Here is a 25,370-nt window from a genome sequence, read left to right as displayed (position 1 = left end):
TACAGAAAATGGAAAAGTTTTGTCAAATCGGCGACCAACTTTATCTTGTTAAAAGTTTGTCAAAAGGATGTTTTTTAATATAAAATGCAAGAAAAAGTTTTGTTAAATTGGTAAATAACATCCTTTTAACAAAATTTCAACAAAATCCATTTGTTCGTTTAACAAGACATTTTTTTTTCAGAGTAGAAAAGTTAAGTTACAGTGATTTAACAATGCAATGCAATAAAGTTTTAAAGCGTCCACCGCCGTCTTAGTGTGGATTTTCTTAGAGAATCAATTTAAAAACACATTGTAAAAATTCTAGAAACTCTAACAAATGGATCTAAAATAGATGTTAAATTTTTCATATGAGAGGAGCAATGGGAAGGTAGGGGAAAGCACGCCACCTTGGGACGACTGAAGCTTCGAACAACTCATTTTTTTTATGTTTTTAATGGATTTGACAGATTTGACTGCTGCCTCTTTTCTGAAAATTTAAAGAATTGGACAGGCTTTTATAATATAATATTATATTGGGTCAAATTCATTAAAAATCTTAAAAATTATTGAAGAAAATGAATATGTTCGAAGCTTGAGTCGTTCGAAGGTAGCACGCTTTCCCTACAAAAAAATTGAAGTAACATTTTGGATATCCTGGATATCATTACTCATATTTTTTCGCATTGTGACTTAGAGTTCGGTGTCCTAAATTAATTAAAAAAAAAAAAGTAAATTTGCCTAAAGTTTTAGTTAGATTTACAAACAAAAGATGTAAAGATTATCTTTATTTATAAAAAAAAAACAAATCATCGAAATAATCATTTGGTCAAACAAAAGAATGAGGAAACATATCAAGTAATCATATCGTTGTATTTACAATACTTTCTTGTTTTTTTTTTCTTTTCGTAGATAATCTTTCCACATTGAATTACTTTGAAAATAAAAATCAAAATTTGAGGACCAAGAATAAGAATTTGTGGAACAGATGAATTCACTTTTATTTGATTTTCTCATATTTTTTCATACAACATTTTTTTTTCTTTTAATCTACAGGCAATATTCCTCGAAAAACTATTTTTGATCATTATCCACATGTAAATAAATATTTTAGTCTTATGGCGTTCTTTGATTGGATGAGAACTTGACAGCCGTTAACCAATCAGAAAACGCGATGAAACTAAAATATTTTACTTTACTAAATTTTTAGTTGGATAATGTTTTTATCACAAAAAAATTTTAATTTTTATATTTTGTAAAAGAAATTGAAGACCAAAGAATTTAAAACTGATTTGTGAACTTAGTTTTATTTCATTCTCCTTTTATTTTACATTTTTCATTCATTCTATAAAACAAAAAAAAAAACAACTTTCCACACAGAATTATACTGAAATAAACACTATTTCCAATACACAAAAATACTTTTAATGATAAATTTCCACGATTTAGTGCCAATTGAAAAATGATGGGGGAAAAGAAGCTGAAAAAAAGTATAATTAAAGCATCTTGGGGATGTTTCGAGAACGCGATAAAATTAGTTTAATAATAACCGTAATTTATTATGTGAGAAGTGATAGGAGGATATATATGTAGGTGAGATTATTAAGAATCTTACCTAATATAGTTATTATTATTATCAAAAAGAAAATGATAGATGAAAAAGCATATTTTAAAGTGTGATGTGTTAGAATTATAAAATTAATTATGAAGTATAAATTGCAAAGAAAGCAAAAATCTGACGATTGATATTAAATATAAGGAAATCATTTAATAAAGGTGTAAATTAGTGATCCAAAAAGAAAAAAAACTTGGGGGTATTCGACATAGCAGAAATGTGATTCAACTGAAATGACAGCTGTCAAAGTTATTTGGGTCTACATAAATTCCTCGCAATAGATTTAACCTGATAAATCTCGTCTTTAGCAGGATATTTTGCTAATAAAAAATAATACAAAATGCCCTGCTTAATTTACCCAAAAATTGACAGATGTTTTTCTTAAAAGATAAATGACAGATGTCAAATATCTTTTAAGATCGTAGTGGTATTTTTTCCATGACAAAACTTGCAACAAATTATAAGACTTGAAATGTCATTCGAATGGGAGAACCTATAAATAATAAAAATAAATAATGGAAATCATTAAATTATTTCATTGGAGACTTATGGGCATTTCATAATAATAAATATAAATGAAACTGTCAAAAATTTACCAACTTTAGAAGATTTTTACAAGAATAATGAATTGATATACGAACTGATTTTTTTTTATAGGTTTTACGTATACTTACTATAATACTTACCATACGCCTAAAAGTCTCCTAAAATTATAATAAATAGTTCAATTACATTTTTTCTAATGACAGATTATAACTGTCATAATAGTTACTTCCACATTTATAGATTTATCACATTATTTCTTGTTTAAAATATTTTTTCCGTAGTGTATAGGTATTTATTTTGTAAATTATTAGTTTAAAAAATATTTTTAACTTTCTTACCAGTGTAATAGTTCAACCAGTGTTTAAAAATCCTAATGACGTTATTTTTCGTAAATTCTGTCAATTTTTTTGCTTAACTTTAAATGAAGTATTTGGATTTAATAGCCACGGGTTATTTTTACGAGCGTAACCAAACAAATTTTTGCCTGATTTCCTTATCTTTTGACACTCCAGAAGAATGTCTCGGCTAAAGAGAAATGGTGTGTTGTATGAGATAATTGGTATTATCCTTGGCTAAATTTCTGGTTATAATCAGATAGTCGCTGAATTTAGTAGATAGTAGCCAGAAACGGTTGGGTTTGGTGTCTGGTTCTTTTTGTGAATTTGACATGTTATTGACAAAACAAATACAATTCTCCAACCTAGGATTATTTTTTAAGAAATAGTAATTGAAAATTATTCTGTAATAGAACTCTTCACAATCTTCTTTTGTAATACGGTCTTCAGACTAGAGGCTTTACCCAGTTCTTGAAGGTCTTTAAATACTAATTAATAAGCAGGACTATTGAATTTTAAAAGTCTGAGTTAAGCCTTAGATCTGAGACAGGTGTAAATATTCGTTGAGAATTTTCTCACGATAACAAAAAAAGTTGTTGCGAGAAGAGAAGAAGTATTGTAAACCTCAAAAAACTAGAAAAAAAACTTGAAATGTGTCACTTATTTGGTGAAGAGATTTTCTATAATTTGAGGTTATGCATGACCTAACCCTAAAATCTTATCTTAACCCTGAAATTTCAAAATCCATGAATCAAACAATTTGCTAATTGTTTGAAAAATATACAATCATGGAATTAACAAAAAACTGGAAATATTTTAAATAGCCACAATTTATTAAGTTTTGAGGTTAGAATTACTTTCATTGAAAATTTATTGAAGTTTTATTTTATGTTTATAAATATTATCACAGCTATATTACTAGTTGATTCGCATTTGGCAAATTAAAAATGAAAACATGGTTATAATTTGTATTTCCGTTCTATCAATTTGAATAACGAAATTTTCTTTAAAGATTTTCGAGGTTAGGCCATACATAACCTCAAATTATATACGATCTGTGTTCCAAAAAAGTCGTGAGTTTTGGGAAAAATTTGAAGATTAAGAAATTACATGTAAGAATTCTGTAATCATTGGTAAATATTTTAAATATACATTTGGATAACCTCAAACATTTTCCTTAAAAGATCCGTGATTCTCATGGATTTTATCGAACAAAAATTCAACTTTTCTCAAGATAAAAATTCTTCGCAAAGTACGATTTTTTTTGGTAGAGAGGGAGTAATAATCTGTGACAGTGCATGGATCAGAGATATTTTTGGTAAAGAGAATATTATATAATTTGAATTTATGCCTGACCTAACCTTGAAATTCCAAGATCAAGGAACCAAGCAATTTACTAACGATTGAAAAATCTGCAATCTGCTTCACGGAATTTACAAAACTAAAAATATTTTAAAATCCAGAATTCGCTAAGTTTCTCTGATTTGAAATACTTTTATATAAAATTTAATAAAATTTTGTTAATTACTATTTTTAATATCACGGCGAATTACGAAATTTTCTTTTCGAGGTTAGGCCATACATAACCTCAAATTAGATAAGCTCTCTGCCTCAAAAAAGTCGTAAGTGCAATCTTTACTTCACAGAATTAGCAAAACCCTAGAAATGTTTGAAATAGCAAAAAACCATTAAGCTTCTAAGGTTAGAATTATTTTCATTGAGAATTTAATAAACTATTAGGTGATTTTTATTATTATTCAGTCAGATTATTTACGACTAAATTTGCCAATTTGAAAATAGTTATTTTCTTTTTGGGACTTTCTTTTCAAGGTAAACTATTCATAACCTCAATTTATAAATTAATCACTTGGAAAATGCATGAGTTATAATTTTTTTGAGGTTATGTATAGCCTAACCTCGACAAAAATCAGATATGAAAATTTAAATTGATAAGAATTATAATTCAATTTATATCAATTGCTTTTATTTTTGATTTGCGAACTGTAAGTTAATTAATATTGATTTATCCGTGATACTAATAGTACAAAAAATATTAAAAATTCATCAAATTTTTATTGAAATTAATTCTAACCTCAAAAACTTGACACATTATGGCTAGTTAAAATGTGTTTTAATAATATTGTGAAACAGAGATTGCAGATTATTGAATCATAGTATATTGGTTGATTTATTGATCTTGGAATTTTGAGGTTAGGTAATTCATAACCTGAAATTTTGGAATATTTTTTCTTTTTTAAAATAAGTGAATCAGATCCATAATATGTTTGTCATTTTCCCTGAGACAGCTATTATTATTTTTTCAATTAATTATAAAATTTTCATTTCGACAGTCGTTTTATTAAGCATTTGAGGTTAGATGAACTGATATGACGACTTCATTTTGTAGACATAATCTTAAGATACTTGGTTGAATCTCATTTCTGTAGCAAAATTGAAAGTGTATTGAATTCCTCCACAAAAATGTTTTGTAAAGAAACTTAAATGACTCTTGTAGCAATATTATTTATTATTTTGCATCACTTAAAAAAAAGAAACAAATAATTCAATGGCCAGAAATATCCATTGAACAGAATACCAATAAATAAATATTAAATGTACGTAAATAAATAAGAAATAACACAAACAAAAACTTTTGAAAACGAAAAATGATGCTACAATATGTATTATCAAAGATTACGATTAACGCATTTTATTATCAGTTATTTTCGTTTATTTTCTGTCTTTTTTTTATTAAAATTATTAAGCTTTATCAAGAAGTTTGTATACTCCAAAAAGAAAAATAAGAGAAATGTTCATTTATCACGATAGTTAAAGGAATCCTGGTAGACAGAAAAGCGAAAAAAAATCGTGCAATTAGTTATTAAAAAAGAAAAGATTGAATATTCTTTCTGGTGAATTTACAAAGAAAGATACAATAGATAAAAACGACAAAAAGAGCGATGTGAGAGAGGAGGAAAAATGGTGAAAAGCCTGTGAATTGACTGATAAACATTTTATTAAAAAAAAAGAAAATCACAAAAAATGTATAAGAAAAAAGGTAATAAAAAATAGTCGTAGGATATGACTCTGAAATGTAAAGGAATTTTAAGGATAAAATACACAAAAAGCATCAAAACCAAATAAAATTAAGTAGTTTAAGAATGAAAGAAAATATATGTGAAGTAACCTGTTCTACTCTATCGATTCTTTGTTTCAATTTAGACCATAAAATTAAGTTAATCTTTTTCTTACAATATTTCGAAGCAAATAAGTAACTTTGAGAAAAAAGAAATAACTAAATAAAATGAAGTGAAGAATAATTCATAAAAATAAAAAAAATGATAAATTATTTTATAGAGAATATTTCTTAAATTGACGAAGGGTTATGCTTCAAAGTTAGAATGTTTTGTTGGAGTGAACCTGAAATTCACATAACCTACAGAAGGGCATCTGTTGATTGGAGAAAAACTCCTAAACTCTTTAATGGATTTGGTAGGCAAATACGATAATTTGTGACTTCATTCTTTTACCTTGTAATGTGAGGTTATGTTGTGCTTAACGCAAAACTTGGATTTTGCATTAAGCAAAATAAATTCGATGACGACTTTATATTTCTATCGTGCTAGAGAAAACTTACCTAACCTTATGCAAGTTCTGATTATTTCTCCAAACAAATCCTCATTTTGCAACCTAATCTCTTATTTATGAAATATCTGAAATTACGGGACTCATTACCTTTTATTGCAGAAAATAGCTTATAGAAACATTTTAGGTTAGGTTACACTTAACCTCGAAAAAGAAGACGGCATGTGGTAAAATTTTCAAATTTACTTTTTCTTTAAATTTTAGTTTGTTTCAATAACATTAAAGACATATGGTACATTCTTTGAGAAAATCAATATATGCAGAAGAAGAAATTTAAAATTTATAATATATTTTTTTAAATCCTCAATAAATTTTCGTTTATTCTGGAAGATTTTATTTCAGATATGAGTTTACGTGCCACTCTACTTAAAAAAAAAAAACAGTTTATATTTTAAGTCAGAAGCTTTTATTTACTTTTAAAAGTAAATTTAACAATTTGAGATACAAATAGATATTTGAATAATTATAACCCCAAAAAAAAATTCCGAGTTCTCTGATATCACTTTTAAAAAGTTATTCTTTACTGTTTTATTTACCTTTTGAATGCCCAAATTGAAAGCAAAAAAAAATAGGGCTTTGACCGATTTTTTTTAGGTTAGACTCTACAAAAGCGGAACATTCTGAGGTTAGAATATAAAACATTTTTTAAAATTCAAAGAACATTTATAGAAGTTTTCTTGCTATAACTATATTTTTACGGTCAAATTTCGCAAATATGAACAATGCTTAAATTCAAAATGTAAAATTTGAGGTTATGTGAAGAAAGTTTTGCATAGAGTTGGAATTAAAACCACTTTTTCTGGTGTTCTCTTCCTATTATCGTATTGCAATAACTTTGTCGACAAATTCAAAAAAAAATTCTACAGGAAGTTGGAGAGATTCTGCTAGACGAAATACGTTTTGATTTTTTTTAGGTTAAGATTGACATAACCAACAAACTTATTTTTCATTGGCAAAAAAGTGCCTGAAGACAATTTGGTGTCATTCTCTTATTGATCAAAGAGGTTATTAATAAGTTAAGGTTATGTTCGATCTAACCTTTCAAATAAAATTATTTCATTATTGTTTTATTTGATTGTGAGGTTAGAATTTGGAACATTTACCTAAATTCAGAGAATTCTTATATCAGTATTCTTGCCATGATTAAATGGTTATTCGAGATTTCTTTCACAAGAAAGTTTAAAGATTCTGCTGCACAATGTCTTGATGTTTTTAAGGTTAATCTTGACTTCCAAAAAAATTGCTAATCAATCTATTGATAAAATAAAATGGTATAATGTCCAATGGATGTCATTCCCATTCCCTTATTTGTCAAAGTTATTGAAGAAATTGGGGTTATATAGGACCTAACCTGAAAAGAAAGTAATACAAAATCAAACTTGTTTTAATTTAGAGAAGATTCAAGTAACTCTTATAGGCAAATTATTCAAAAATTCCTCTTCACAGAAATGTAATTAATTTTGCGGCACAAAATATGTCTTGATTTTTTGAGGTTAGCCTTAACATAATCTAAAACTTTTCTAATTAAACAATTATTTGTGTAATTGCCCCCTATTTACTCTATTTATTTTAGAATGGGGTCTATATTGAATCGCGATGTTTATTGTTTATTTGGTATCTGTATCATAAATCGCCTACATATTTAAATTTCAATTTGGATAATTAACAACATTATTCAGTTTTCCATCTGGAAGTGTTTTTTCGCAGCAGAAGAAGTACATTATTAATATTAAATTTAAAAAAAAATCGTGAATTATTGTTAATAAAACAAAGAATTGTGAACTAGGCCTTGTATGAGAGCAATTTTCTATCTCTTTGGACGAAAAGACGATTTATCTGGAAATTCTAATGCAGCAAATTGGATGAAATCAAAGAGGATAAAATTTATAAAAAGGGAAAAGGAATAAAAAAAAAGAAGAGCTAATAAAAATTCTCGATAATTGAACGAAAAAATGTATATTTCTATTATCAAAAGAAAAAATGTCAAAAATAAATAAGAATATATGGGAGATAACTATAATGTAAAACGTATATGTTTTCATTTGAGTTTTTCTATAGTTTTAAATTGGAATATAAAAATATTTCTTTTATTTAAAAAAGTTTTTTTTTCAAAGACGGTTGAGAATTCAAAAGGACTACCAGCGATTGGGGCGACAACTTGCGGAAAATTGGGTGAATCTTGTTTGACTTGACTGAAGTTTGTACATTCATGGTGATACATTCGCAAAGTGTTTGCTTCTCTTTTATGAGAAAATTGAGAATAAACTGATTAAAAGTGTTTTTGGTGGAAAATTGGGGGATTGAGGAGTGAAATTGATTGTGGAAAAGTGAAAACTTGGTGAAAAATCTGTAGAAAAGTCGGCAGAAAATGGACATTTGAGGCATTGAAAGAGTTGTTTTCGTGCAACAAGAAAAATGGATGCGAATTTTTCTCAATGAATATTCTATATTTTTTTATTGAATTAGCTATATTGACGGGCATTTTTTCGCACAATTTGAACTATCGTGAACTCATTGAGGTGAATATTGAGACAGAATTCATGGAAAGTGAGAAAATCCAGTAAAAATTGAGTGACAAACTATAAGTCAGAGTTTCAATCTAAGGAGCCTGCAGAAGAACAAAAAAAGCCATTTTTGTGGAAGTGCTTGTACAGGAGCATTTGGGCAGCAAAATTAAATAAATCGTCAGTGAAGTGATTTGTTACCTCCGTCGCAGAGTCATTCAATTTCTTCAGGCGCTGTGTGAGAAGATATTTTTTCGCTAAGCGCGTCCGCCATCTTTTCTCCTGTCCATCTCTGAGCTCTTTCTCTGCATCTTTCCGGGCATTGCCGCGCCAAATCACCGTCAATATTCATCTGCAAGTACCTCATCAGCCATTCCTGTACCACCATCTTTCATCTTTTGTGGGTGTTTTGCTGCGGAAATAGCTGGAAAAGCTCTCACAGAATTTTCATCCATTGCAAGTGAAGTGTTATGAATATTTGAGTGATCCATTTTTTTTTGGTCAAGAACAAGGACAATTTGTTGTGCATTTTCTCCTGGACAAATCAATCAAAAACCCTCAGAAAAAATTAATCCCTAGAGACTCAAAAAAAAAATACTTAAAAGTGATATCTCGTTAAAAGCATCATCTTATCAGCAGAATCTCCTGAACAAGGAACATTAACTTCCGGCCTCAGTTTGTCCAGTAATGTCAATTTCTTAACAATATTTTTTTCTCGAACATAATTTTCCTCCCAGCCTCTTTCCAAGGATTCGAGACAATTGTGGGTGTTGCCCGTGGATGGAAATTTTTGCCCTCAGACAATGCAACATCTCGTACTTGCTTCAGCCTTGAGAGGTATTTGAGCGAGGAGAAGAGGCGAAAATAAAAAAAAAAGAAGCAACTACAGAGTTTCTGCACAAAATTCATTCTATACACTCAATCTCTTTGTATTGTATTTTCATGCGACACAATCGATAAATGCCACCCTAAAATTGTCTCGAATTTTCAACAAGGTTTTTTTGAGAGGGTGGAAAGTCTCATTAGGAGGCCTTAGCAGAAAAGCCCACATTTTTAATCTATTTTTGGATTCTAACACGGGAAGAGGAAATTCTCGTCAAAAAATTGACAGGATAAGTGACTTTCTAACGCTCTCGATTTGTCTGCAGATCAAATGGGGCTGCATTGGAGCTTGAGGGATGACTGATCGGCGACGTTATTCCGGTGGAGGTGAGTTATCCATTTTATCTTGAATTTCTATGGTTTATTTTTACACTGGTAGGATTTTTTTTGGCTTTAAATTAGGAAAAATGAACATGTATTAGCGGAAGGCTTTCAGGCTTCGCACACTCTAGCTTCGAACACTTCATATTTTTCCCATAATCCTGTAATGCATTTGACATAATTTTTTAGATTAGTTTTTCTTTTTAAGATGCGGTCGGTTCCATTAAACGAATATGGGAAAGTATGGAGTGTTCGAACCTAGAGTATGTGCGAAGCCTGAAAACCGTCCTCTACGGGCGGAAAGTCTTTTATTAAATCTTCATAAGGCTTTTTGAAGAACTTAGGTCTTTGAAAGGATTCAATAATAAGAGAAAATGATTCATTAGTGGAATTTGGAAAAAAATCTTTAAAAATAGCTTATCATTTAGGATTTCGAAATTTTCGGAGAAAGGGCTAAATCTCTAGTCTAAAACGCTTATTATATGGAACAAATTACCCAAGTAGCAAAATAGCTGCCTTATTCCCTAGAAGACACACTTATGACTTAAGCCGAGATACGGCAACATTATTATATAATCAAAATAATGATTAGATTACATTTACATCGGTTTCTGACTAATTCGTCTCTTGGCTTAGTTAACGGAATACTGATAGGAATTTAGTCAAATCATTATTTTGATTATAATTAAGTTAAGCCGTGTCTTGGCTTAAGTCGTGTACTTGGCTAACACATTAACCCTTTAAGGACGATTTGAACACCGGTGTCCCATAAAGCAAATAATTTTTCCTGACTACCTAAAGTTATTTTTTTCTTATGTTTGTACATAATTGTAAAGTAGAAGGTTGAAGGAATCTAGAATATTTTTTGCAAGTGTCTAACTATTTGCTATGTTAGTAAATATTTAAGCTCAAAAATGGCAAATTCTCAAATTCATAATTGATTTTATTTATTTTTTATACTTTCAATTTTTCTTAAGCAAAAACCTTTTGGCAATAAAAACTACAATACTCATACGTAATATTTTTCATTAAAGCGAAAAATATTATTCGTTGGTATTGTCAGAAAAATTACTTAAATTTTTGGGCTATTTTTGTCCCTATCGTTCATAGAAGCACAAAATACACCGAATCAGACTGTTGGACTTTCCAAGGCTAGATGTAAGACTTATCATTGATTATTTTTCTCAATTTAATTTTTATTGTTGATTTTCAGTCCGTAAAAAGTGTCTCGTCGTTAAAGGGTTAAGTACTGTCTTCTAAATTTAAGAATTTAAATTTAGTTGTGAATTCCCGAAATGTTTAATTCTATAACCTCTAAAGATTAAACCAGAAATCGTAACTTATACAATTTTAAAGAGCGGGAACTTAAGTATAGCATTTAGTAAGAAATCTTGTAATGCGCTCCTGGGAGATTTCCCAATACGAGATATGGCATTGCAATGGAATTACTGTGTAAAAGTCTATAGATTTATAATAATATACTAGGCCCACTTGTCATGAGTTCATCTATTGTGACTTTTTCTGAATCATTTAAGAGACTTTCTTTGATAAAAAATAGGTTTTGGAAAATTACTTGAAAAGTACATACCCATACCAGTTGTCACATTAAGTACATATTTATCAAATAAGTTCTCAACTCAATCACGTAATTTTAAGAAGTCGCAGAACAACCAATTATTAAAAAAAAATTAAATATGAGACAAACGTCAGCGTGTTGTTTAGAATAGCGAAATTAACATATGGTACAACTTACCCAGAACACTAAGTACTTAATTAAAGTACTGTATGCTTAATTAAGTAGTTTGTATTCATGAAATTAAAAGTAGTTTTCACTAAGCACGGTAGTATTTGATTTAACTGACAGGCGTTCAACCTGGTGACGCCGGTAATGGTAAGACGGCGGCAGACGCAGCCACAAAACAGAATTTTTGGATAATAAAAATCGTATCTTATCTTAACATCAAAGATCTTGCTTTATTGCTAAAATTAATGAGAAGCTCACGGATAGCGGAAGGGCAAAGTCACTCCCAAACGGAAAATTCACTTGTATCTACGGTATATCGTTGAAAAATCATTTAATGACTTATTCTGCTCTGGTATTTCTTATTTCCAAAATATTGGTAGAAAAGGATTCAGGCTTGTCGGGATATCCAAGACATTTCGAATGCGTTTTGACTTGCTTCAATAGATTTGAAAATACAATTTTTTAAAAGTTAATTAATTTTACATAAAAAAGAAGTAATATCAGGAATAATGATTTCTCAAATCCAAAAACGAAAACTACGACTCGTTTTGGATATATCCCCGTAGATATGGTTTTTGGGAAGTGGTGGTATAGGATAAAATTTAAGGACATGTTAATGGTTATTGCGTTGATTTATTTGAAGGCTGAGAAGGAAAGCAGAAGACCCAGGTTGTTCTCTCTTATGGCCTCCACACACTAGAGAAATTTATGTTTATATTGAAGAGTACACAGGCATATTGAATTTGCTTCAATATGGACATAAATTTCCCTGGTGTGTAGAGGTCATAAGAGACAAACAACATAACGCTGTTTTACAAAATTTGTTTGATTCGTCATCAAAATCGTTTGATGAATCCTCGGGTATGTGAAGTGGAAACTTTAAAATATCAATTAAGTATACCAATATTATGGTAGATAAATAACGTAAAAACGTTCAGAATAACCTTTAACACTAATACGGGCTTTAGACCTAAGGCTTAGCCATATGGCTTAACTTCTCTAATATCTTATGAATCAAGATTTTTTGAAAAATATTGACTTAGGATTGGATTATTAAGGGCAAATGACCTATTACATTTTGAAAAATCAATAAAATCGGTTGCTTTTTAAGGTTTTGAGACCCTCGGGAACTGGGCTAAACCTCTAGTCTGAAGACGGTCTAAACCTACCGAGCGTTTGAGATCGTTTTTCGGTCAAATGACAAACCATGGTAGGATAGGATACTCAACAAATTTGTCTTGGAAAATAGCAAAAAATTAAAATTTAAACACTGAGAATTTATTACATGCATATTTTAAGAAATTCATAAAGTTTGATAGCGACTTTGTACCGTTTAAATATGTGTTAATTTTAAATCGGTCAATTTGACCGGGTCTTGGTAGGTTTAGTGTTAAATCACACTTTATGTTCAACTTTTTAATTTTCCCTTTGCAAAGAATATCCCACTATTTTTATGCATTTAAAATTCATGAGTTCTGCTTTCAGTTTCAAACGTGAATTTCAATTAGGATTAGGATGAATAAATATACATATAATAATAGTGAAAATAACACTTGAAATTTATTGACTTGTAATGAGGAAGGTGATTTTATCTGAACAGAAATGTCTGTAAATTTGGTAATTTGAAACAATTTCACGAAAAATTAAAGTTGTTTTCGGTATGAAAAAAAACGAAAAACCAGCCTTTATTGGCTTTATTTTAAAATGGGAATTCCCGAATAGTTTTTATTGTTTATATTAATTGTTTCTAAAATACTTTGAAATACAAAAATATAAATAAATAATGTTTTTATTGTAGAATTTTTGCTACTATTGGTTAATAATTTTTAAATAAAGGATTTTCTCATATAATTCTTCAATTATTGCAGTTTTTCGGTAATTGTATATACAAATGAAAAGATTTTGTAGGTGTCTGATTTCATTTAAGTATTACAATGTCATTATATCGGCTTTTCGAACTTGATGTGTATGTTATAATTATAAAAATATTACAATTTTCCAGTGCTTAAAAGCTATTTTTATTTTTGAATATTATTATAAAGATTTTTTTATTTAATATTTTGCACTGGAATTCGTTAGATTATTTTATTTTGTAATCCAGCTTTTTTTTTAACTTGTGACACGGTTAGACAGTGAGAGATATCAACTTCCGGTCTTCGAAGCCACCCCCCCCCCTCATAAGTCAATATTATCTAGGACAATCTTTTTTTTTAATTTTTCCACCGCCCCGTCCCTTTTCCCACCAAAACCATGTTTTTTGGTTTCTTTAGAAAACGGCTCCAATTTTTCACTAACCAGAAAGACAATGGACTTAGGATTATATTTCATCATTGACATGGGCAAAATAGCCCAACAGAGGCAGAAATACGTCTTGTTTCTTACTTATCGGTTACCGGGAAAGGTCTGTAGACTGTGTGAGGTTGAACGCGAATAATTTGACATGCCGGCGATTTTGATAATATTTTCCATCATTGTCTTTTCTGATATGATTTCGAGGTGATAAATTCTGTTCTTAGATAGTTGCACAATATAAATAAGCAATATTTGAAAAAAAAAATAATGTAAGTAATTAAAATATAGTGCCCGCTAAGACGTTTGATAGCATTTTCTCGCGACCATTTTTTCTTTTCACAATATTTATCTATTGATCTTTAATGGCTGTGGCATACATATCGGTAAAATTTCATGTAATCGAACTTCGCATCTCTTTCTTTCTCAAACATTTTGCATATGTCTTTTCCAGTCTTTTGGATTCTTTTTCCTTCTTTTGAACATCGCACTAAATTAAATTTAGTTTAATCGAATTTTGAGTGCGAAGAATCAAATAGTCATATGGAGAAGGAAATTGTTATCAATTTCGGTTATATGAAATTTACCAAATCTAAAGGGCGTGCCAGAGCCATAAGGAAATAATTTCAAAATAGGAACATTCTATTTTCAGTAGTTCTAGTAGGGGAAGGCTTTCAGGCTTCGCACACAATTTGGTTTCGAGCTTTTCATGTTTTTCCTATAATATTTGAATGAGACCCTGTATAATAGCCCATCTTAAGTTATACATTTCTTGAAAAATCCTGTCAAATTCTTTAAGGAAATATGGGATAAATATGAAGCATTCGAAGCCAGAGTATGTGCGAAGTTAATATGAATCTATGCAAAATGATTAATAACTTGGTAAGCCTTTGCCATTTTTTTTAATTCAAGTAATTTTAGTTATTTACGCCTGTATTGTTAAAAAATATGATTTTTTTTAAATAATTGTATTACCAGAAAAAAATTACACATTAACAAAAAGAGAGAAGAATGCTCTCGTGAGAATTTGATTCCGTAATAAAATATTTAGCTGCAAATTCATTGTGAATTTCCTCTCTTTACTTAACACACATTGAAATTGAGAGCGAAGAAGAAGGGAAAATAATAGCAATTTTCTAGTTTTAATTTACACACAGTGTTATTTTTCTTTTTCTCTCTCTCTTCTCTGAGTTTAAGTATGTAATAACGCCATTAAATTAGCTCTCTCTCTGAATCACCCCTTAAGAGTTTCCCAAAAAGAAGACTTTCAGTGTGTATGTCGATTTACACGAGAGCTGGGTCGGCAGAGTGATAGAAAATGTTTGTTCTCTCTCTCTCTCTCTCTCTCTCTCTCTTTCTGGAATGCCAATATGATTGTGTATGTTTTGTGTAAACACAGTGTAAATGGACGTAAAGCACGATATACAGTGCAATACACTGATAGAAAAAAAAATGTTTATATGTAAATATAATATGTATATATTTGCGAAATTTGATTTAAAATAACCAAATACATATATAACTAATTATCTTTTTTTTAACTGACATTTATTTGTCATAATATCAAATACACGCAGCATGATCACACAGTGAATGAGAGTTTAGTAGATTGTGACGTTGAATGGGGTGTAATAATATGTATAATAAATGGTTGTGTGTTTGCTGAAATATATTTTATATCCATCAATTTTTATTGTTGAAAAATTAACGGATATTAATTTAACGTGATATGCATATTTTTATATAGTGTGTTTTTTATATCTTCAGTAAATTGATTAAACTGGAAATAGAACATAAAATGAGAGTGATAATAATGTGGAGAGCATTTAATCATTTGTGTGTATTCTGTTTAACACGAATTAAATGGTGCTAGGAATTATATCATTTAATTGATTAAAATCACACAATCGGGAGTGAGACTATTTTTAGAGCAAAAGTAACACAGTGTGTGTTTTTGTGATGTTCCAAAGTTGCGACGCAAGAGGGACTGTCAAATGTGACAGAGATAGCAAAACAATTGGGAATTACGTTTGCAAAAATGAGATAGATAAAATACAAGTTGAAAGACTTGATTACAATATTTTAGCAATGTAGTGGAAAATTTTGTAAATTACGTGGATTTATTTCTCTCTCTCTTCACCTCCTTTTTTTTGCTGCGCTTTATTCTTCGCAGGCAAAAGCTTAATAATGTTCTCTGAAGTTTAAATATACGTATATAGGGGGAGGCTTTGATGTTTCGCACATACGCTACCATCGGACACTTCGAATTTCTCCGGTATTACTTTATAACTTTCACTGATGGCTATATATTTTAGTAGCTAGTCTTAAATCACACCTTTCCTGAAAAAATTGGGAGTCTAATCCTTTTCCCCTAGTTTTAGGAAACAAAAATTAAAAACAGGTCCAAAACTGTAATTTTGCTGTGCAATATTTCATACGATTGTGCAGAATTAATATCACTTTTCTGAAAAACTACTATCACAGAGGGTAGAAGGGTTATTAGGAATCAGATTTAAGTAAAAATCTTTTAGGCTGAACAGGCACTTTTTGTGGGTGGAACAAAATTCACAAACTTGACTCAGATTCATCGATCGCACATAGAAGACATGGCTTCTCTCACATTTTCCAAGAAACTTCATTTTAGATGCGATCCCTCATATTCACATCTATTGTAATCTACCGATTTGATCCACCACTAAAAAGGAAAACTTAAAAATCGTAAAGTTGATAAACAAGAAGTAATTTGACTCAAATAGGTTGCAGTTGAGTAATTATTAAGCAATTTTGGATTTCTTTGATATAAAAATATTTTTCAAGCTTGCACAAACTGAATGTGCAATGAAAGAATCACATCTGCAATAAGCTCATACAGTTTACAACTGCTTTTTGACAATCTTTGACATAACCTCACTATTGTGTTGTTTTGCATGACAAAGAAAAGAAATTGTCCGTAAGAAGATGTTTTGTGAAAATTTTAGCTTGTTCACCTGCTGAAGCTCAATATCTGTGCTAAATCCCGATTCCTGCAGCTGCAGGAACAGAGAAATCTTCAATGATGCGCATTCAAACGTTTTTGTGCATATCCGGCTCCGTGGAGGAATGGTGGAATCTTGTGTGGTATTCTCGCTTGCTGAGTTTTAGTCAATTTTTAGCTTTAAAAACTTATTGATTCGTGTAAATTTGGTGATATTTGGACTTTTCAAGAAAGTATTCATCAGATTTAACCGTTTCCGGAGTGAAATTCTCGTAGAATCAAGCAAAAAAATGGTTTTTAATGTCAATAAAACATCTCTCAGAAAAGTTCCAAAAAAGTGATATTAAAATGTTTTATTCCTTATAAAAATGGTTTAATCAAGTAGATTAGAGTTCCCTTTAAACAATGATGTGCAACTTTTAGTGTCCGGTGCAAAATTTACGGTGAAAATGGGGTGTTCAATGATGGCGTGAATCGTGTGCGATAATAGAAACTTGATTCATCTATCGGACAAATCGCCATTAAATTTTCATTTTCCTCTGGAGGAAAATCTAAGGATTTCCTGGGATTTTGTTTGGTGGGATTATGAACCTTATAAGTAAGACATTTTTTTGGCATAGTTGGAGAATCCATACGGTTTGCATGGTAGTCAGAAAAAATCACTGAACTTGAACATCATTTTTGTGTGCGAAAGTTCAAAGCCTCCCCCTATACATATTTTTCCATGGAATATTTTCATCACGCTTGAAATCTGAAGCGATAGAAATAACTCTTTTTTGTAAAAGGTCTCATAAAATTTAATCTTAATAGATTAGTTTTTCTTTTTCAAAAATAAATGAGAATCACTCGGAAGTGACACTTCTTTTTGTTTTTTAACTGAAAAAACTGTCTTCTGTAATTATTTGGACAGGTGCTGCGGTGAAAATGGAACATTTCCAGGCCGCATTGGACCCCCGAAAGCAGGAATTACTCGAAGCTCGCTTTCTCGGCGCTCGGGTGAGTTTCATTTTTCTTTTTTTTTTTTTAATATTAATTTCTTTAAATTCAAAAGAAAAGTAATCATCTTGACATTTGAATCAAGTTGTTTTTATAAAATGCATTTTCCCAAGTGTAGGAATTAAAAAAAAAATGAAAATGGTCCGTTTAGAGTATCTTATCAATTTTGCTTTGTGCTTGAGAATTTCACTAATGTTATCGATAAAAAAAGAGAAATACCTCTGAGTGATTTTTGTTGTGTACTGATAGGAAAGAAAAACCCGAGAAATGTTATATAGTCTCTACAAATAGTCTATATTTTGGACCCTGAAAGAGCGACTTTATACATAAAAATCGATGGACGTTTCTAAAATTACTTTTCAATTGAACAATTTTTGCTCGAGTGCAAATATAAGTCATTTCAATTTGAAAGGAGGAATTATACAAAAAAGTCTATATATATATATAGATAATTTTATTCCAACTCTCGAGAAAATGGGTGTTTGTGTGAGTGTTTGAGTTTACAATGATTAGCAACGACGACCCTCAAGTTGAAATACAATGTGAATATAAGTTTTATATCGTGAAGAGATGAGTGAATCTGTTTTTTTCATACGACATAGCAATGGAAACGTCAAACAAGGCAAAATAATTCAGTGTATATACACTTCTCGAAATAAATTCTCAATAATTTTGTCCAACATTTCAGTTTGAGTGTTGCTTCAATGAGAGGAATATTTTTCACTGAAGTTAGGGATGGGCAGAGAATAAAATTTGTATTACTAATCAACTGTACTGATTAACTTGGCGAACAAAATGGCGGAAATGATATTGGATATTGACAATTAAATGACACTTTGACAGCTGTCAGTGATGAACGTCAAAATTTATTGCAACTGAAAGTACAGTAGACTCTCTCAAATTCGGACATATGGGACCGAAATGTCAGCCGAATTAGACGGAATTTCGGGCGACGAAGTTTTGGAAATGCAACGAATTTTTATTCATGTGCATATAGATATTGAGTTTACACACTCATATATAACGTAAATTGCATAAAAATCGCTCAATATTGCAAAATCACATCAAAACTAAGACAAATCATGCCAAATTTGAGCATATTTGATTCATTTGATAAACATAATCAAACTTCAAAAATGACAACAAACTTTTTTCAAATGTAACCGCTGCCTGAATTAAAAAGTAGCCCGATCTTAAAAGAGCCGAATTTGCGAGAGTCTACTGTATACCATTGGGAGAAACTGGAGCAGTATAGTAAAAATAGGGTAGTTGTGAATATTGATTTTTATGATTACACCACTTTGACTTACGTCGATCACGTCCTCCGTGTCGTTCCAAAAAATTAAAGGATCATATTGGATTAAAGAAATTATACGGCACGTTTTCGGCATTTAGTGTATTTTTTTGTTTGGATTACATATTAATCAAACTGCATCTTCTCGTTGTACTTAAAGTAATAAATTTATTTACTAGAAAATTATTATGGGTCTTTCTTTCAGGTCACAAAAATCAATTATTTTTTTTTATTTTATAGTAAAACATTTGAAAAATATTTTCTGAAAATTTCAAGTCAATCGGATTAAAACTCTCGGAGATACAGTAGACTCTCGCTCAATCGGCTCTTTTTCAATCGGGCGAGAAATTTTGTTAACAATTTTCCCGTTTGATTTTAAAGCAAATTTGTTCAAATTCGCTGTATTTCCTCTTGTTTTATCGTGATTCTTTATATTAGAGGTTTTTTTTTTGTGGAATTTACAATGATTTTGATGCGTAAATCTCTCAATAATTTGGATGACATTTTGCCCCATATGCCCGATTGAGAGAGAGCCTACTGTAGAGCAGTTTTAGTTATGCATTCCGCCTGAGCGCGCATATTGTTGTAAAACTTTAAACGCGTTTTTCTCAAAACACCGTTTTACAATGCGGTAGTCAAGATTTCTCAGAGTCTACTGAACCGATCTTTCTGAAATTTTGCATACTTGTTTTGAAAAGTATTATCTACTGTTTAAACTATGGATTTGCACTTCTTTTAATTAGAACCGTTTTTACAATGCAAAATGTGTTGAAAAATAGGGTAAAATTGATATTTTTTTTACAGAAACTTTTGCCAAAAATCCAAATTTTATTTTTTTCAAAAATCCTTCGTTCATCCAGGGGTCCAACTAATCCTCTAACAGAGTGTATTGGTTTTTTTTGATCTCAAATGGACCTACTGGGAGAAATCCTGCCTAAAGCAAGGTCTGCTTTTGAGGAATGGTTCTGAAAATTAGCTACCAACGGTTGAATTTTCAAAATTTTTCAATTTTTTTAAAATTTTGTTCTAAAGTTACTCTTTCATATCCCAAAAGTTGGAATTTCTAAAATATTTTCGACACAATAAAGTTTTATAAGAAAAAGGCTTATTTTTTCACCTGAGAGACCCATGTAACCCCTTAAGTAGTGGAAATGGGTATTTCGAAAATATTTTATTGTCACAGCAAATTGATATAGCCTTGACCTACACCTGATGGAGTAATATGACCTGAGTAATACATAAATGTTATATTTTTCTACGCTTTATTCTTCTATGCTCTTCACAATTAAACTGTCAGATAAATATTGTGAGTAACTAAAGTTAAAAACATGAACTATAAAAAAATTCATAATAGATTTGTTAGTAGTTGGGTTAGTTCGTCAGTGAAAAATTTTCTCTCTCATCATCTTATAGTTAAAAAGTTTATTGATTACACTCACATTCGATGAAAACTCATAACGTCACTAACTTTCAATCATAAAATTGATAACTAAGAATAGCATTTGTCATGACACAAGATAAGCAATAAATAGTAATTTTACAAAGTTATAAAATCACAAATGGTAAAATTTGTGTAGTCGATAAATTTTCAATGAATTTTTCTAACTTTGTAAATTCGCAATGTTATACTTTTCGCAGTGTTTCTTGTGTGATAGAGAGACCACAAAATGGATTTTTTTTCTTTTCATAAAAATGCGTCGTATCTTATCGATTGTGGTGCAACTTGGTTGTGTGATTTTCATGTAATTTTCTCATCATTTCAATGAGCCAAACAACTCAATCTTGTGTGCTCAAGATGAAATGTATATATTGATATTAATATATATATTTTTTGTGTATACGATGTTTCAAACGAAAGAAGAAAAAAATGGTTGTATTGACGTGGCATTTTATCTGTAAGATGTGTCGGTATATTGGCAGCAAGTTGGTTGTTTAGGCTTCTTAGGCCTTTTGTAATGAAAATTGTATACGAAGTAGTAATAATTTTGATATAGTGAATGAATAAGACAAAACTAAATTAGAACAGTCGGCAAATTGATATTTAGTAGGTTTGAAGGCATAAGATTATGAGATAGGACAGTTGAAAAATGTTAAATGATGTACATTGCGAGGCAATTGATATGCAACTTTTGGAAGATGAATCTGGAAATCAAAAAAAAATTTAAGAATCTATTTTAAATTTCCATTATGATAGCCTTTAACACAGACCGATGAATGTCTCACGCGCTACCCGAATATGAGCCTTTAGAATGCGAACCCATTTCACAACGAGCTGTCTTCAACAGCTCAACATTCTGGTAATCTTGAAGTGTAAAATGCCCAATATTGAGAAGTTCAGTAGACCATTATGTGCTCGAAATCAACAACTAAATCTCGCTTTCTGTATCCAATCTTAATTGACGCGCAAATTGTATGACGATACAGAGTCTCGTTGGAACATCCACTCCTTCTTACAGAAATGTTTTCAAGAAAGACAACCCAGTGTGAACCTATTTCCGATTAATTATACGTTTGCAAGAGTCCTGGCTGTTATATAACGTTACTATTCAAATCCGCTCCTGTTCTGCTAAAGCCGTTGCGGTATCATTGCCTTCTGAGTCTTTGTCACTGTAGGGGAGACTGGGGCAAAATTTGTCAAAACGAAAATTTCAATATTCACTATTTTCTAAAGTAAAAGAGACTGAGGCTTGAAATTTTTATTATAGATAGCCTTCATGAACCTTCTTGAACTTACAAAGTTTCAAGGGATTCGAGGAATGATTATGTAAAATAAGAAATAATGAAATTTTGAGCCCTTTTTTTTGGAATATTTGGCTTACAGAAAATATCAATACTGATTAGCTCAATTTAACTTAATATAGCTCTAGTTGTAAAGGAATAAATTTCCTATAAAATATGTCTATTTGATATTTTTAACGTTTGCGAGAGTAAAACGTCATAAATTATCCGAAGACTGACAAAATTTTCCCCAGTAATTTTGAGAATCTCCAGAAAATCGACTATTAGAAAATGATTCGAAAATCACATTTCTTTGGAGACAGAGGAAAATAGTCTTATGCAATGTTGTAGAGCAGTAAATTTCTTATAAGAATATACTCATTATAAAACGTTTAAGTTTTATCAGAGCTCGTGAAAGAATTAAATATGCGTTTTGACAAGTTTTGCCCCAGTCTCCCCTAACTATAAGTTAGAGTTCGAGGACTGGGGAAAACAGTCGTGACAGAAACCAACATAAAAAGTCAATAATGCAGAAACATTTGAGAACAGTCATGTCCTAAAAAGCATGTTCATTTTTTATTGTAAGTAATAGCACCATTATTCTTTCGCTCTGGAAATTGGTTGTAGTTCAATTGGGTAAATCTGTATAGGGTACAATGAATGTAGAAAAACAAATGAAGTCTTCAAGAGGCGTTTTTCAAAGCATTTTTGAAATTTTGTAGAACGAAAACTCTTACAGAGTTCACGTAAATAAAAGCCAAGGATATATTTTTATCGAGAGGCGAATAAATGTTTGAACAATATCGATTAGATGATTGAATTTGAAGAGCATTGATGTTCGATAGAGGTGAGGCTTTTCACTATATATACATATACATCACACCAATCTTCACAAGGTGAACTTGAATATATAGTTGTCAGTTTTTTCACCTCTTTTTATTTCTTTTTTCTACCATTTGTCTCACACATACATATGCTATCAAAAATAATTATCTATCATCTTACGTTGTTTTCTCCTTTGCGCAGTTTTGCGTTTTTTTTTAGTCGTCGACTCTTAGGTCAGAAAAAATACCTAAAGAAAAAAAATAATGAATATCCTAGCCAACACACAAAATTGTCTCAAATTAATACGGCAAAATCTCATGGATTTGCAGGTAGAATTTTGAGCATTCTATCAGAGGTTGTATTATGAGATAAAATTCAAATTATTCACCTTTCAGGTGAATTTGTATTTGCGTGTTGCCATGGGAAGGTGGATAAGGTTCTTGAACAGTTTAACCAAAAGTCTAATATAATTGATTATGTGATTTTGATATAAAGGCGTGGTGCAGTTTTTTTCTGATATCAAAAACAAAATTGCTTGATATAAAGAAAGATGGTACTATTCAGATGGAACATATAACTGCTTTTCACATATATAAAATAATACGTCAGTTACAAATTATTAATTTAATCGGATATATTGCCTTCTTTTCTCTCACTCAAAATGAAACGTTTGCTTCGTCGTTATTGTTTTTCGAGGTGTATAATTACACTTTAGAGGTAAGAAAGTCACGCAATATATATGTTGCCTCTACCTCTACCTCTCTTTTCTTCAAAACGGAGGTTTAACTTGCCAACAGTAATGTTAGTTCTTTTTTTTTCGTAAAGCATTTTTGTGGATATCTTGTGTGACCGAAAAAGGTGTATAATATGCAATGTGCCTAATAATAAATACACACTAATGAGAAGTATGCATTCTTATGAGTTCACAAGATGGTGGATGACGGTTTCTTTTTTTTTCCGGCAAGGTGGAAATAGAGTATAATTCCATGGAAAATTTAGAGTAAGTGCCACACTAGTTGGGGAATTTTCCTCTACAACAGCAATCGCAAAAATATTTCTGAGTTTTGACGTAGAATTTAATGAAATTATTCGTCATTTGACTCTGCCTTACTTTCATTACTCATGGTGATTACAAATATTCTTCAGATGTGTCTTTTTGGTTAGTAAAAAAAACCATAAATTTAGTTAATGAAAATAAAATTATGATCGGTACTTAATTTATAACTTTAAAACCAGTGAAATTATTATGTAAGCCTTGGCAAAGGGAAAATAAGGGTTTCAATTTTTCTGAAACAATTTCAACTTATAAGTTTATTATAATAGTCAGTCGACTAGTTATACTGACCTTGTCATCAATTCTGGTAAATCTTAAGCTTTTTATTATTCATACAAGATGAAGGTATTATGATCCTTATCCATTGCATCTGTCAAGTGAAGTCATTCCTATCATTTCAAGGTTCAAGAATCTGCAAATCATCTTCAATTAAATTGATCCGATTTCACGAAAAATTTGTGAAGGATCAGCCAGCATAAACTACGATATCAGTGAAGGTTTATTATCAGAAGATTAGATTAGATCAATCGTATTAATCTTAACGTATTTTACGGTGTTATCACACTAGGATTTTTCACAATTTAATTTTAAATTGAACTCAGCAAATTGAGCATTAAAATTGCGAGAACCACTTGAAAATTTTCATAGCCAGGACACATTTTTGGGAGAAATTTGCTAAATTCAAAAAAGCCGCGCAGATTGCCAGTTGTTTTATTTTGTCATTTGTGATTTTGTTACATTATTAGAAAAATGAGTGAGTCCTCCAGTGATGAGGAAGAAATTTTCCTACTTTATGTAGGATACATATTTAATAAAAATGTGTCTCAAGGTAAAAGGAAGAGATTGTGGGCCAGAAAATGGATCCAGGAGAGATCTTCCCACGGATTCATTGAAAAAATGTATGATGATATCGCAACTGGTGATTTTTTTGTACACAACAATTTTCTTCGTATGGCTACTGAAGAATTTGATGAACTACTTCACATATTTGGACCTCATTTGCAGGAAGAAACAACGAAAATGAGGGTGCCTATATCGCCTAAAATTGGAATTGTTGAGCAATTTTAACATTTTAATTTGCTGAGTTGAAAATAATTTGAGCAACTACATTTATGCTATTTTAGCATATATAAACATCTTTTGGTGTGCCAAGTATTGGTTTATATCAATAAATAAGCTAAAATCTATTAATTCAAATGATTTTTAATGTAAAATAACGCATAGGAACAATTCATCTGAAAATTAAATTGAATTTACAAATTGAAAAAATCATAGTGTGATAGCACGGTTAGGATAGCACGGATAGCACGGTAATCGTTTGAGTGATTTATCGATCTATTCAAATCGGTTGTGAACCAGTAAACAGTAACTGACGCAAAAGTATTTTTGAGGTACTTTGAAATAGTTTGCGAAGTGCTCGATACCTCTTATAGGGTGAAAGGAACGTCTATTGACACTTTAAGAACTCGTGTCAGCATCTATTGACACCCTACTCTGTACCATTCGTGATATGAAATTTGAAAATCTCTGTTTATAGTAAAGGGTATATTACAGAAAAAACTTTATATTACTTATGTTTTACTAGATACATTAAATAATTTTCAACATTTTGACGAAAGTGTCAATAGGGGTTCCCTGTCTAACAGACGTTC

At 30.4% G+C, this 25,370-nt stretch overlaps 1 protein-coding gene across 1 annotated transcript in view; it reads left to right on the top strand.

The window, feature by feature from the left end:
* The first annotated feature begins 8,305 nt into the window (after positions 1 to 8,305).
* LOC129806331 (serine/threonine-protein kinase tousled-like 2) overlaps positions 8,306 to 25,370 on the top strand; it is a 93,465-nt gene continuing 76,400 nt past the window's right edge. The window contains exons 1-3 of the mRNA XM_055854857.1: positions 8,306 to 9,305; positions 9,770 to 9,830; positions 17,742 to 17,827. Of these exons, the coding sequence (XP_055710832.1) occupies positions 9,800 to 9,830; positions 17,742 to 17,827 (117 nt within the window). The 5' untranslated portion in view covers positions 8,306 to 9,305; positions 9,770 to 9,799. The remainder of the gene's footprint in view (positions 9,306 to 9,769; positions 9,831 to 17,741; positions 17,828 to 25,370) is intronic.

The sequence above is a fragment of the Phlebotomus papatasi genome, chromosome 3 (assembly GCF_024763615.1).
Source record: "Phlebotomus papatasi isolate M1 chromosome 3, Ppap_2.1, whole genome shotgun sequence".
Lineage (NCBI taxonomy): Eukaryota > Metazoa > Arthropoda > Insecta > Diptera > Psychodidae > Phlebotomus > Phlebotomus papatasi.
The sequence above is the reverse complement of the archived record's forward strand: the minus strand, read 5'-3'. Positions and strand labels throughout refer to the sequence as shown.